The 14,883-nt window shown below is 37.3% G+C and overlaps 1 protein-coding gene across 7 annotated transcripts in view; it reads right to left on the minus strand.

Moving 5' to 3' along the window:
• Window positions 1–6,414: 6,414 nt before the first annotated feature.
• HMGCLL1 (3-hydroxy-3-methylglutaryl-CoA lyase like 1) overlaps window positions 6,415–14,883 on the minus strand; it is a 195,317-nt gene continuing 186,848 nt past the window's right edge. For all 7 annotated transcript variants that reach the window (XM_072734421.1, XM_072734417.1, XM_072734407.1 and 4 more), the window contains 2 exons: window positions 11,322–11,447; window positions 6,415–7,729 (listed from right to left, as the gene is read on the minus strand). In XM_072734421.1, coding sequence (XP_072590522.1) covers window positions 7,619–7,729; window positions 11,322–11,447 — 237 coding nt within the window. In that variant the 3' untranslated portion in view covers window positions 6,415–7,618. The remainder of the gene's footprint in view (window positions 7,730–11,321; window positions 11,448–14,883) is intronic.

Genomic DNA, 14,883 nt, shown 5'->3' on the forward strand with positions numbered 1-14,883 from the left:
AGATAGGCCACTGCAAAATCCTGATTGGGGAGCATCTTTTCAAGATTCAGATGCTTCAGGGTAATGGTCTGGCTAACCTGTGATGTATTGGTTAACTTTATCAATGACAGGGGCCTTAAAGACTTAGCTAGAGATAGTAATGTTCAGGTGAGACAGTTTTCAGAAGTTCTGAGATACTTCTTCTCGATTCCTAGGAAAGTATAAGCCCTTCCATATGCCACATAAGCTTGATGCAATGGCTCAACTAGGGCAGGCAGAAAATTCCTGCTGTTAGGTGATGCCTGACGGGGAGACTGAGCCTATTGTGATACTTTTCAAACAGATTTACTCATTAAATTAGTTTACACAGTAAACATCTCATGCTTAAGTTCTTATTGAAACTATAGTTATGGGAAATACAGAAGGTAATCAATTCAGAATGTATGGCTCGATGATGCAGCATAATACCTAAAGCATAAGACTGTCAATTAAGATTACACAGTTCTGAGGTTTGATGGTGATCCATTTCTTCTGGGCTCATGGCAAGCTCTTCAAAACAATGCATGCTTTACATGGAATAGGATGAAGGGTGATCTTTTATAAGAGCCTGAGAGCTAAACAACTCATAATGGAGGAGGAGTTCTACTCCAGTGCAGTTCCATAGAAAGGGATAGTAAAACTGACAATAGTTAACATTTATTGACTATTAAGTGTCCAGCACTTTGCCAAACACTTGTAAGTATTTTATGAAATCCAAGAGCTCTATAAACAAGGACTACTATTGAAGTTTTACAGGTGAAGGAACTGAGGTTTCAAGTTTAAAGGTATTAGGTAAACTGACCAAGGTTGTATCACCATTGAGTAATAGACCAGATGGTGCCAGAAAAGACTCAAGACTGATGGATATGCAGTAAGTTCATTATACCTTCTCTCTCCTTGGGCAAAGTAGTTTGGTGACAGTGTCTTCTTCCCTCAATTGAGGCATTATTTCTAGTCTTCCTTTATAACTATCCCAAGTGCTCCCTAATACTCAATTTATTTTTATATTAATAAGCTTGAAGAATACCACATAGAGAAAACCAGTGGAGTTTATCTCAGATCCAGGTCTCCTGGAGAAATTCTGATGACTCTATTCACATGGTGCTTGCATCTTATGGAGCTGGGATACAGTCAAGCAGAGGAATGTGACAGGCAGTATTGACTTTTTTTTTTTTTTTTTTGCATATTTTGCTTATCCTTTATAAGACTTTTTTCACATTGGAAATGCGAAGTCGTAGGGCTGTCTAGGTCATATGAGTGTTAGTTTGAAAGAATGTTTTGTTGTATGAATGTGGAACATGTAATAAACTGACTCTGGCCCATTTATCCCCCTTAATTACAAAGGTGGTAAATCACTATTTTGGAAAGAAATTCACTCTAGAGCAATGTTCTCAAGCTTTAGTGTACCTGAGAATCCCATGGAGAGCCTGTAAAAACACAGATTGCTGGGCCTCAACCCAGAGCTTCTGATTCAGTAGATCTGGCTTTGGGCCCAAGAATTTGCATTTCTGTTAAATTCCAATCACGCTCTAACAAATTGGTATTATATTGCTGTCCCTCATGTGAGTATAAACACATTAATGATCCACATTTTGTGAGCTGACTGCCAAATGACCCAGGTTTATCTGAATAAAGCTAAGAAAAAAAGCAAGCTGTGTTGCTTGTCCTGAAACCATATTTTATTTTTAATATATATATATTTTTAAGAGTGACTGTCAGTTGGCGAAGGGGCAGGAAAGGGAGAGAAATCTTCAAGCAGATTCCCCAGTGAACATGGAGCCTAGCATAGGGCTTGATCTCACAATCCTGAGATCATGAACTGAGCCAAAGTCAAGAGTCGGACATTGAACCGATTGAGCCACCCAGGTGCCCCCTGAAACCACATTTTGAAAACCACAATATTAGAATAGAGATTTCAACTCTGGCTTCACATGAGACTGCTTTGTATACATTAAGAACAAAACAAACTCAATCAAACCTGGTACTTAATATTCTACTCTACCTCAAAAAAATCAGAATCTTTGGAGGTGAAGTTCAGGCATCAGTATGATTATCCACACCCTACTCCCATCCTCCCTCCATTGATGAATCAAATGTGCAGCCTAAATTGAGGCCACAGAGAGTAAGTTTATGTGTCAGCCATAGAGAATTGAGGGTTATATCCATGCTGAGACTGGATTATGAAATACCTATAAATGGGAACTACTGAAGAAATACTGAGTTAATGAGTATGATATCAAATTATTATGAAACTTCTATGTCTCTTAATCACACAAATGACAGCTGGCATAACAGGCTTTCTCCTTGATGACGTATTACAGTGGTCTTGTAAATAGGCAGTGCTGTTCTGATTCCTTGGATAGGAAAAGAAATAGGTTCTAGAAAGTTTAGATGATGAAACTGAGCTTACTGGCTCAAATGGAATGGTATTATGTGCATGCAGGAGACTGTGTGAATGTGTACAATATGGGGGTACAGAGATGTAAAGAGGAATTATAAGCACTTCTTAAGGTAGCTAATGCCTTTCTTCCATGTCAGGAAGTTTTTTTTTTTTAATATTATCACTTTTGTACTAATTTTGATGGTTTAATTACTGTTTAAAAAATATTTGTTTATCTGACAAATTAGTTACTCTAACATTTCTTAATCTTTTTGGTGTATATATGTATCCACTCTTGAGTTCAGTCATTCAACATAGATTTGAATGGTTTTTTTTTTTTTGAAGGGTTTTTGATAAGCTTTGCTGTCAAACTACTTTAAGATAAATCCTAAAGAATGAGGGCTCAGGATAAAATTAAGAAATATATTTAAAAGACAGTTCAAGTAGAATTATTTCCTTCCTTAAGTTCCCAAATGTCTGATTTAATCTCATTTCTATTTTTATTTTTCCTTCTCAGTAACATTTACTAGACAGCTATTGTGCCAGGAGCTGAGCATTATGTTCTGAGCACTAAGGAAGTAAATTAAAGAAAGTGTAGCAAAGCCATTGTTCTCATGGGGCATATATTTTGTGGGGGAAAGAAAGACAATAAACAACTAAATATACAAAGAGTTAAAAATTCTATAATAAGAATTAAACAAGATGAGAGAAAGTTACTGGGGCCTTTCTTTAGACTGGGGTGTCCACAAAGACTTACTAAGGAAGTAATATCTATGCTGAACCTGAATGACAAGAAGGAGCCAGGCTAAGATCCAGGGAAAGCATTACAGGCAGAGAAAATAATTAAGTTATGGGAGCTGAGGTGGGTCTGGATTGGGGTTGTTTGAAGAGCAAAAACATTGGGCTACAGCACAATGCATGAGGGGTAACTGGTACAGGTTACCACAAAGCTTCAGGTACCCATTAGACACCCAAGAAGAGGTATCAAACAGGCAAGTGCTTCTCGAACTTTAGCAAGCATATGAGTTCCTTGAGGATTTTGGCCTGGGATGGAGCCTGAGATATTGAATTTCTAAAAAGGTTCCAAGCAATGGTAATCCTGCTGGCTGTGGTATACATTTTGACTGATAGAGATATAGGCAAATTTGTATTTGTGAGTCTATAGTTAAACAAAAAGGAAAGAAAGAGGAGACTAAAAAATTAGAGATAGAACATGGGACCAGAGAGGTGGTGGGACATACATCGTGTGGTCCCTAGAAACCAAGAAGTGCTTTCAGTAGGTGGGAGGTCAAACAGAGTGGTAAAGATATATACACTTAATTTTAGCTCACAACAGTTCCTGGAACAGTTGGATGGAGTGAGATAAATTCTAATCAGCTCTAGGTGGGTTTCAAGCTATACCATTCTTCTCAAGCCTTCACTCCACCCCGAACTAATGACTGAAGACCTCACTTCCTATATTCCTGGAAAAAAGATGACTGGGATTATCTACTTTGCCCTTAAAACGCATACCTGTCAACTTTAAAACTTCTTCTGTTTCCATCCTTTGCTCCTGTCTCAGAGAAGCTAAATATGGTCCTTCCTTAGGGTTAACTCCTCTGCCTCAGTTCCCCCACCATCTCACCATAAAATGTACTCCCATCAGGTTTTTTCTCCACTGTTACACTGATCTGTTGAAGGTCACCCATTACCTTAGTTGGTCTGTTCTGCTGGTTTATTCCTGTTATGTTACCATTTAAGGAAGGAGCATATAATGATCTTCTCAATGAAACATGAGAAGTTTGGGATGATGGTGGGAAAATATTCATTGATTTTTTTTTTTTTTAAGACACTTGGAATAAAAACCTCCCCAGCTGCTGGGCAGTGTGTGGAATGTGAGGCTGCGAGGTGCACTGACCCGTTTGTGATCCTGGGGAGTGGGAGCCTACCAATGAGCTAATATTCAAAGACCTCCCCCCAAAAAAGGACAGTGGGAAGAATCTTGTCACTTGTAATATAATTGAGCAACTGAACTAAGTGGCGATGGAAAAGCAGTATTTCTGAAATATTGAAGAGAAGTTTGTTGCTGAGGCCTATCAAGTTAAGGCTTTAAAAAAAAAAAGATTTTATTTATTTATTCATTCATGAGAGACCAAGAAAGAGACAGAGGGAGAAGCAGGCAGGAGCCTGATGTGGGACTAGATCCCGAGACCCCAGGATCATGCCCTGAGTCAAAGGCAAATGCTCAACCGCTGAGCCACCGAGGCATCCCAAGTTAAGGCTTTTTATGTGCAACTTATAGCAGCCAGGCTGATAGACTCCACAATAGCAGAATGTGCCTGCCTTTGGAGCTGCTCAAGACAGGCGATAGCTTCTCACCCCTCTCTCTGCCCTTTTCTCTCACCTTTCTTTCTCCCCCACCATCCTCCATTTCTGAACCTCTTTTCCCTGCCTCGCTCCTTGTCCAGTCTCTTCCTCCCTTTTTTCCTGTCTCCAAAACTGTTCTTTTAACTTCTGGTCTGCCCCACATGATACAAAACTTACATCTTCTAGCCCACAAGAGCAATTTGCAAATGGTTATTCGTATTCAGAGCAATTCTTCACATGTCTGTTATTTCAATTCAGATTTCTGCCTAGTGCCCCGGCCTTCATTTTATTTCTTCTTGACAATTTTGATAGTGATGATATTTGCAGCCAACTTATTCAATGTTGTATAACCTGTCACTCTCATATCTGGAGCTGATCATTTTGGAGGCTTAGAATGCACATATATAGTAATGAATAGCCATATAAGTGCAGCTAAAAAGGAAGTAAATGTTATAGTAATCAGAATAACATAAAAGGGCATCCTGCATTTTCTCAGAAAGTCCTAGTTACCATTTATTGGCTTTGTGAATTTCATGCACTGGAACTTAGAAAATATGTAGTTTTCAGAGGACTCCAGCTTAGTTTTCATCTATAATAGGTCATCAGCATATACATGTGTTCTTGAATATGTAACATTTTATCACAGTATATTTTCTTTAAGGGAAGATGCCATAGAAGATTGTTTAGATAAGTACTTCAGTAAAGGTCATAATTGCTTTGCCATCTTAAGCCTTTCCCCAAGGCTAACTCTAGTATGGGTTTATATGTGGGTTTGTTGGGTGGGTCAGTCCTATAGTGATTCCAAGGTTTCCTGGTTAGTTGAAATGTGGATTTTGGGGGGATTCTCTGCCTATGGATTTCAGGCAGTTTTATGTGCTTAAGTGATTTTTTTTTCCTGCAAAACCAGAAATAAAACTCCAATGTAGCAGAAAGATTTAGATGGTTTGGGTGGGGAAAGGATAACATATAACTAAAACATGAACTTTCTTGTGGTGAATGTGAATAGGAAACATTGAGGTATTCTCAAAAACGAATCTGTAGAGTAAGACGTGTGCTGCCTAAGTGTGTGCTAAGCTGCACCTAGAGTTTCTGATTACTTGCTCTGCCTTCTGAAGAGTCCATGGTTTATATTTCAAAACAGCAAATCCTGGCTGTTCCTATAAGCAGTTTGCACCAACAGATCCTTTTCCAGAAACTCAAACTAAGAACCCCACAGTTCCCTAAGAGAGGAAAACTCAGTCTCCTCTGAAGATGGGGAACATATCCTGCTGTGCACACCGGGGCAGGTGTCCCATTACTGCTACAGTGCACAGGGCTGTGTCCTTTTGAAGAAAGACCCGCAAGAGAATATAACAGGTAGATCCATAATGAGCTGTGATTTTGTTTCCTCCCCGTATTGTTCCCACCCCCTAACCAATACTAACCCAAATGCAAAGACTTAGTACTTAGGATAATAAGCTCCTGTTCTAACACCCATCACAACCTGATGAGTTAGCCTCTTTTGTGGGAATTTAGTGTGGTTTTGTCAATTACCAATATGCTTCCCTTGTGATTCTTATTATGACTATCTTTAAAGTTAACTTAGTTGTAATCAATGCTTCTCATATTTTCTGGAATTTCTTATTTCAATAGTTGTGATGAATATTTAATACAAAGTCCACAATGCTCACTTTCATATTTCAAGTTATATTCAAATTTATTCAAAGATAAGATCACCAAATATTACTGGAGAAGTCTACATAAATAATAGAACTGATGGTTCAGACCCACATTTAATAATTCTGTCCCCTTATGATTTGCATAGGTTACAGAAATGTTTTTTCTTAACAGTCTTCCAGCTCCTCTTCTCAACTTTGATATATTAATTTTTGTTATTTTTGGCAATGCTTTCTATTACAAGAGATAAACTTTCAGTCATTTCAACATTAAAAATAGCCATAAAGTCAACCAAAAAATGATGTGATTTAATCAAAGGAAAATAGGTTTGTTTTTTTTTTTTCTTCATGAAATAAAAACTGCCTTAATATTCTTAGGATCACGGTGATCTTTCCTTCAGCAATTTGGATTTGATCTGAAAATTACCAAAGTGGATTATAATATATGTATCAATCTATTCTTATCATTACAACGGAGACATGAAATGAAAAACCTTATATTTTTTGATATTTGAATAATATCATCCTGGTTTTTACTAAAACTGATGAAAGAGAAAGTATGGTAAACTGGATGCATATAACAAACATGGGAGGTCGTAATGTTTCCAGGATATGGCAACTTGCCATTGACCACAGCCTCTTGGAACAAGATAAAGTCATTGAAATAGTTAACAGATGTTAGCCATACTAGAAATATAAAAGTTCTATTGCTAAAAATTATGTACGGTCAGATGGAGATTTGGCGCTTGGTCCATAATTTAACTGACTTGGCAAATGGAAAGTTGAGATCCAGAGGCATAATGCATAATATCAAGGCCACACACTTTGTGCACTATGCAGGAGCTCATAAACTACTGACAATATGTATACTGTGCTAAGCCAGCTTGATTAAGTATTAACACAGCATTTGATACTTAGGGAAATCTGAAGTCAATTTTCACATCTACTAAATTAAAAAGTTATTTCTATAAGGGCAAAAGAGTAGACTTTTCTCCAAGTTCAAAAGCATGTCTACAAATCATCTTATTTAGCTTCAGTTTGCAGTTTACCAATGATTGGTATTGCATTCCACTGATTTTGTAATCTATCCAGCAATACTCTTTAAAATATTTTTTCCCACGCTTGTCTATTACTTCACATTTCAGAATAAGTTGACAGTAATGATTTTCAGATGAGTATCTGTAGCTGAAATGGGTCTTCTCAGCTTTAAGTCACAAGTTCATTCAAGTCGAGCATTGAAGGAGGCTTGTGCTACTTTAGAATTTGTGGTTTTATTCACAGCTTTGCAAATAAAGTCACCAGCTTCCATCACTTTGTAAAGATTCACACCCTAGTAAGGGAAAGAAGGGATACCAGGTAGATTAGGGAAAAAGAAGACAAAACAGATATGTTTTCATTTTATTAGTAGTCAGTTAATAATTTGAAATAACTAAAAATGTTGCTTATTGTTGACTTGAGGGTAACATTTGTCTCTTCATGAATCACATAAGAAGCATTTTAGATTTTTATGTTTTATTAGAGCATATCTTGAATCTGATTCTTATATAAAAATCATAGACTAGCCATACCTGAAAAAACTCAATGTCATTCATGGTGGTATCTACATTCTAGAAAGGGCAATGACAAAATTAGAAACAATCTACAAAATTCCAGTGGAGGGCAGTTACAATCAGAATGGTTTAGAGTTGTTCATAGATAAGGGCTTAAGAAAATAACCCTTTTACTATATAAAGAAACAACTTGATAAAACTATGAGAAATACAGGAAAAGTAAATGTATAATTTTAACAGTATTCAGAAACACTATTGGTACGATATTGAAGGTAGTAGTTGTAGGTCAAATAAAATGAAGTAGTATTTAGTACACATCTGGAACTTGTTTGGTTGAGAAGTTGTACTGTCTGAAAGCATAAACAGGATCAAGAAAAGCTTAGGTAAATCCATGAATGACAGATAGGCGGTTGGGTTTGAGGGCCAAATTCGGGGCATGCTCCTCATCTCCTGGGCTTGGTGTAACAAAAGGTCCCCACCCAGCACCTCAGCTGTCAATATAGGGGAGGCAGAGCATTAGGTGGATTACCCAGAGATTTGCCCTCAGGTAGCATTTCATAAACTCCTATGTCTTCCCTTAACATGGACTAGAAACAATGTGGAATTGAACAGACTCAGGTTTCCTTGCTATTAAGTAGTTCTTAGTATTTATGTAAGTCTGTCATTTTCTTAAAGACAAATATAAACACAGGACCTTTTCATAACAATGACCATAAGGAGAGCATCATTTTAATACAGTCAACTCTATCTAGAAACTTTAAAGCAATGTTTCCATTGTAGTTCACTTCTTTCTTCTTGAGAATGGTCAAGAAAATAATTTTGTAAAGTGATACTTATAAATGATTCTCATTGTCTTTTTGCTATAAAGTTATTCTTAAGGTACCAACATTTGCTTTCATTCCAGATAATTTGTTTTGTCCTGTGCATGGGTTTAGGGTAGAATATGTTAGACACATTTTAGTTGACATCCTAAATGGAGTGCTATTTAAGTATTGTGAATAATTAGCTACATGTGTCTCTAATTTTATAATTACACCCAGCAAAGGATTATAGAAAGATCTTAGTCACCAGCGTTCTGTGCTTTCCAAGAATTCCATTGATAATAAGTATGCATTGGAATTTGCTGACACTTTCTCCAAAAATTTCATTTTGGCCTTTCTCTATCATTTTACCTAATAGATATCATCATAAAATAGCATTGCATTTATTACTGAATCAGTTATCGGGTGATTAAATATGTCTCATGTACTGTGATATGCTCTGGGGTTTCAAGAACCTCATGTAGAATAAAGTTTCTGTCCTCAGGCTGTTTAGTGTCAAATAAGCAATATGGATGCCTGTTGATAGGGCGTCTTGTATTGTAATTAAAGTCACTGAAAGAGATATACCCAGGTGATTATGAGGGCACAGGATGAGACAATCAATCCACTGAGGAAAAGAAAGCAGAGAGGAGTGTGTCAGGAAGGGTAAATTCTGACCCGAGTCTTATATGGGCAGTGAGTCATTGAGAAGGGGGACCGAGGGGGTTCAGTAGGCAGAAGAATGATACAAAACACCTGAAGAATGCCATGCTAGATCTGTAGAATGACAGGCAGAGATACCCTGAAAAGGCATGAATAGGCCATATTAGATGACAGAACACAGCTTTGCTTTTCAGGAAATGAGAATCCAAGCAGAAACAAGGCATATTCATATTTGTATTTTAGATGAAATCCTCTTGTGGTAGCATGGAAGACGAATTTAAAGGCAAGTCTGAAGTCTGTATACCAGTATGGAAGATGAATACCTCAGAAGGAACTAAGGAATTGTGCTGACATAGCTACGACAAGGGTATTAAAGAACCAACAACCAAAATATAAGTCAAATGAGTGGCTCTTGGTAAGTGATTTGGCACAGAAACCATAATAGCAATGGATTCTACAAAGAATCTTGGCTTGTTAGCCTGTGAAACTGGTTGAATTAGGCTCTTCTATTTAAATTTTGAATTCTTAGGAGTGAAGCCATGGCTTATTTGCATTTCAGCCCTCAAGTTCTAGAACATGACCTGATATATAATAGGCATCAAAGCATGGCTAGGTTCAATTCAGTCATCTAAATCTCCAAGGAAAGATCTAATTTGTCTCAGTTTTTGTCGTAGCCATACATTTCTAACAGAAATGATTAAGCTACTTTGTAAATGAAATAATTAGTTATTCCTAACCAGGAAAGACAGGCAATAGCTTTTAATGTTTATCCCGAGTGATACCCATCCCCCGGTGAATGCTATTGAGCATCTCTATATAATGGGCATAGCTGCCATAATTGTTCTTGGGCAGGGAAAGCTAGACATAGAAATAAGATCATAATAAAACCTCAGGGTAGGCTTAGAGGTAGAAGCACACACATTGGCATGGAAGTCTTAAGGTAAGGAACCCAAGGTATGAGCCTGGGGGTTTAGGCAGGGAGACACAAGAAGACTTTTTGGGATGGTGGCACCTCACTCCAAGTGAAATCGAGTATGGGGGAGTAAGGCCATCTGAGTGGTGGTGGAAGCAAGTGCCAGGAACAGAAGTGAGAAATAAAATGATGAAGAAATGGAGACTCCAGGCAAGTGGTACTGAAAGAACTTTAAGTGGAGAGAAAAAAGATGTGAGAGAGAGAGGGAGAGGGAGAAAATTCCATTTTGTAATCCAGATGATGCTTTTACATCTCAGAAAACATTTTGAACTTCTAGTCATTTGAGAACCTTTTTCTTGCCTTCTATATCTGCCCTAAATTCTGCCTTAAAGACTAATAAGTAATTTTAACAAGCATGTGGCAAAACAAAGTGCTAATTTAATTTAGGTGGATACTATAGAGTATGTGACTTTTCAGGTACTTTTTTTTTTTTTTTTTTAGAGACCCTTCTTTTTCTCTAGTGTCTCACATGCTAAGTAGTATTAAGCTCTCCTCTTTCCTGACCATTCCAATCGTGCCCTGGGCTCTTTTCCAGAAGCTCTAGTTGTCACCGCAAGAAAATCAAGATCTCTGTTTCCTCCTAGGAAAACATCCATCCAAAACAAAACTGCAAAAACAACAATCCTAATGGCAAAGACACAAGCTGTAACTCACAGTGTGTGAAATCAAATCAGATGATACATGAAAAAACACTTCAGAGGTCATGAAGCACTATAAAAATGTGAAATGGTAGCATTATTGGTGATGGAGCTACAGCAATAAGTTACTTTATAAAGCCCCCTGAAGAGTTTTTATTGTATTTTCCCACTGTGCATTTTAGCAAACAGCAAAAGTGTAGTAAAACTTTGACCTCAAAATTGCTTCCCAAATCTGAGACACATTCCCATTTGTATCTGCAAGGCATGCATGAATATTAAAATATGTTAAATGACTTACTGTGTTGAGCCCCAAGCCATTAAGCATATATATCAAATCCTCAGTGGCTACATTCCCAGAAGCACCTTTTGCATAAGGGCAGCCACCTAATCCGGATACTGCAGAGTCCACCACATTAATCCCCATCTGGAAAACAAACCAGAACACTCAAGGCTTGTCTATTTATGGCATGTAAATTGTTGAATTTCTACTTAACCTGTTCCAAAGAGCAAATGAGCAAAATCTAAACCCGTTATCCAAACATACTCACTTACTCACCTGCTGCTAGAACAGTCCCCCGGGTGCTGATTTCTTTTCTACCTAATTTTCCTCTTTTAGGCTAATAGAAACTCTAAGGATCTCAGGAAGTAAAATAATCTTAGATCAAAATTAAAACGGTGTTATTCAGTGATAACAGCACAACCAGCTTGAAGTAAGATGAATTCACTTCTAGGTTGTATAGATTTTCCAACCAATTCTCTAGTTCTATCCTAATACTATTATATAAACACGAAATATTTTCAATACCCCAACACAAAGTCAAGGTGACTTAGAAGACTAGTGGTAATAGTAGGGTCACTATGTTTGGAATTAGGATTTTTGTGGGCTCATTTGACACTGAATTCACTCAATCTTTATTGAGTCGTTCTCTTACATACCTAATCCTGCTGCTTTGGGAGAAGTGAAGAGGTGATCGGGAGGCAAGACATCTACCACTAACAATAGCATCATCTCACGTTTACTGATTCTTTATTAAGTGTTGGATATTATTCCTAACATCTTACGAGTATTTTTTTTTTTTTTTACATCTTACGAGTATTAACTCACAATCTTCAGCAGAAATCCATGAGGTAGATATTCTATTATCCCCAAATCACAAATGAAGAAACTCAAGCACATCAGGATCAAAAAAATTGCCCAAGGTCACATCTGTCTCCAGAGAATTCACACTGGGATTTATGGTTTCTGGAAGCATGCAAATTGGTATAGGCCATGTGTATGGGGATATCAGAGGGTAGAGGATATGTATCTGCTGGAGATGTCCTTGTAGACATTATCACAGTGGGGTCTGAAAGGGGCCCTGGGGATCAAAGGGTTAGAGAAGACTAGGGAAGAGAGGCAGGCATGTCATGCCTCTATAAAAGGTGACAATTGGATAATCAGAAGCTACCAAGAGGCCTAATCTGATTATTTAACTCCAGGGCATTGGAGAAAAAAGTAACATGACCTCGGCTAAAATGGGAAGTACCTGAAAGCAAAAATCTTGGGTAGCCTGCTAGGTCAGCTGTTCATATTCACGGATCGGAACCATACACGTGGCTACATCTCCAGAGTCAGCCTCAGGAGATCTGGGCTCAGACTTGAGAATCTGAGTCTTTCACAAGATCATGGATGCTGCTCTCACTGCTAATCTTGGGCGGGGGGGGGGTGGGGGTGGGGGGGGGGTGTCACACTTCCTTTTGTTTTTCTTTTTTGATTAACTTTTTTAGAATAGTTTCAGATCATCAGAAAACTGGTAAAAACAAAAACAAAAACAAAAAAAACAGAGCATCCCCATATATTACACACCAAGTTTCCTATACTGTTACGTGATTTTATGTGATTATGGTAAATCTGTCATGGCTGATGGACAAACATTGGTATATTATTATTAAAGTCTATACATGATTCAGATTTCCTTATTTTGAACTTAATGTTCTTGTCTGGCCTTTAGTCTGGGTTTGTCCAATGTTTTTCTTAATGGTTAGACTAGAATTCTAAAATATTTCAAGGAAGACCAACAGAGGTGAAATGCCATTCTCAATACATTGTATCAAAGATAGATACTATCAACAGGATTTATGACTGGTAAGCACTTTGATCACCTGGCTGAGATAGTGTTTGTCAGGGGTCTGCAGTAAGGAAGTCCTCACTCCCCACTTTCCAGAGGAAAGTCACTATGTGCAAATCATGCTTAAGAGACAGTATCTATGGACATTATTTGGAATTCTCCCATTTGGGAGATTTGTATGTATGTTCTCTTTGATTTATTCAAACATTTTTTTTATCAGTAGGGACTCCAGGTATTTTTTTATATCCAATTTGTTTTAGAATCCAGTATTACTTTCTATATTTTGTGGATCAGGTTGTTTGAGATTTGTTTTTTGCAGCTCTTTTAGTTGGTCCCTGTGTCTCTTTCTCATACCAAAGGAACTGTGCTTTTTGAATCATTCTTCTAGATTTCCCCTTGAGACTTAAGAGGGATTCCTACAAGGTTTAAAAAAAAATTTTTTTTTTTGGATGATAGACCAAAATGGTTAACAGCAGTGATTACTGGATGGTGTAAAAGCAGATAATTCATTTTTATTCTAATTATATATATATAGTTTAAAAAAGGAGGGGGGTTGTAAACTTTTGCCTGTAGTAGAATAATAGTATGTAAACAAGAATGAACATAAATGAATCTAAGACTGATTTTCTTGATTAACATCATTATTTTGCAACGAAGTGCTCCTCCTAAGATGTGAGACTGTAGGGTCAATCTGCATACAAAATCTTTAAATACATACATGATCTGAATGAAAAGTTACTTGGAAAATGCCCTTTCCCTTTTTCCTAGCATCAGAATAACTGTAGACCTGGGGATTTTCTACCAATAAGTTCTATTCCCAAATTAGTTGAATGAATTCTACCCACTGTGTGGCTTCAAAGAAATTTTTTTTCACAAATTTGAAGTTTATTAAAGTATATATTACCTGTGAAGGAGAACATTAAGATATTAGTGCCTTTTAAATTCTCTTTTTAAAAAATCATAGTACTTCTTTAAAAGCACTTTTCATGTAGTTAAATCCTAAATTGTGACCTCTATTAAATGTATAATTCTATTCCCTAGAAATCTTAATGGATAATATTACCCATATACTAAGCTATGATCTTGTTTTACATAAGCTGCTTTAGGGGTATCTGGGTGGCTCAGTCAGGCATCTGACTCTTCGTTTAGGTTCAGGTCATGATGTTGGTGTTGTGGGATTGAACCCCCAGTTCGGCTCATGCTCAGCAGGGAGTCTTCTTGAGATTCTCTCTCTCTCCTTCTGTCCTCCCCCTACCCTCCCACACATGAGCTTGCTAGTGTTCTCTCTCTCTCTCTCAAATACATCTTTAAAAAAAGAAATAAGCTGTTTTGAAATTCTGCAACTATAAAAATTTGGTTTTACTCTGTATATTTTCTGTATATCGCCATCCCTATTCTGTTAGAAATGATACATACTATGATGAAAACAAGTTCTTGACAGTAGGAAAACATTCTCTTCATTGATTTTTGATGGTAAATGGAGTGACATTTTTTGTACTTACTGAAATGATATAGTAAACACAGTGACATTTAAAGATAATAGATGGGATCTTAGATGATTTTATCATACAAGAGATTATCTTCATTAAAAGATTTTTTGTAGATACCCCCTTTCCCATATCTCTGAACAGAAACTACTACTTTCATGCTTTCACATTCCTAGGGGTGTGGGTATGTGTGTGTTCCCAGGGTGTGTGTGTGTGTGTGCATGTGTGCGTGTGTGTGCATTCACACACGCAAGCATGAGTGAGT

The sequence above is a fragment of the Vulpes vulpes genome, chromosome 1 (assembly GCF_048418805.1).
Source record: "Vulpes vulpes isolate BD-2025 chromosome 1, VulVul3, whole genome shotgun sequence".
Taxonomy (NCBI): Eukaryota; Metazoa; Chordata; class Mammalia; order Carnivora; family Canidae; genus Vulpes; species Vulpes vulpes.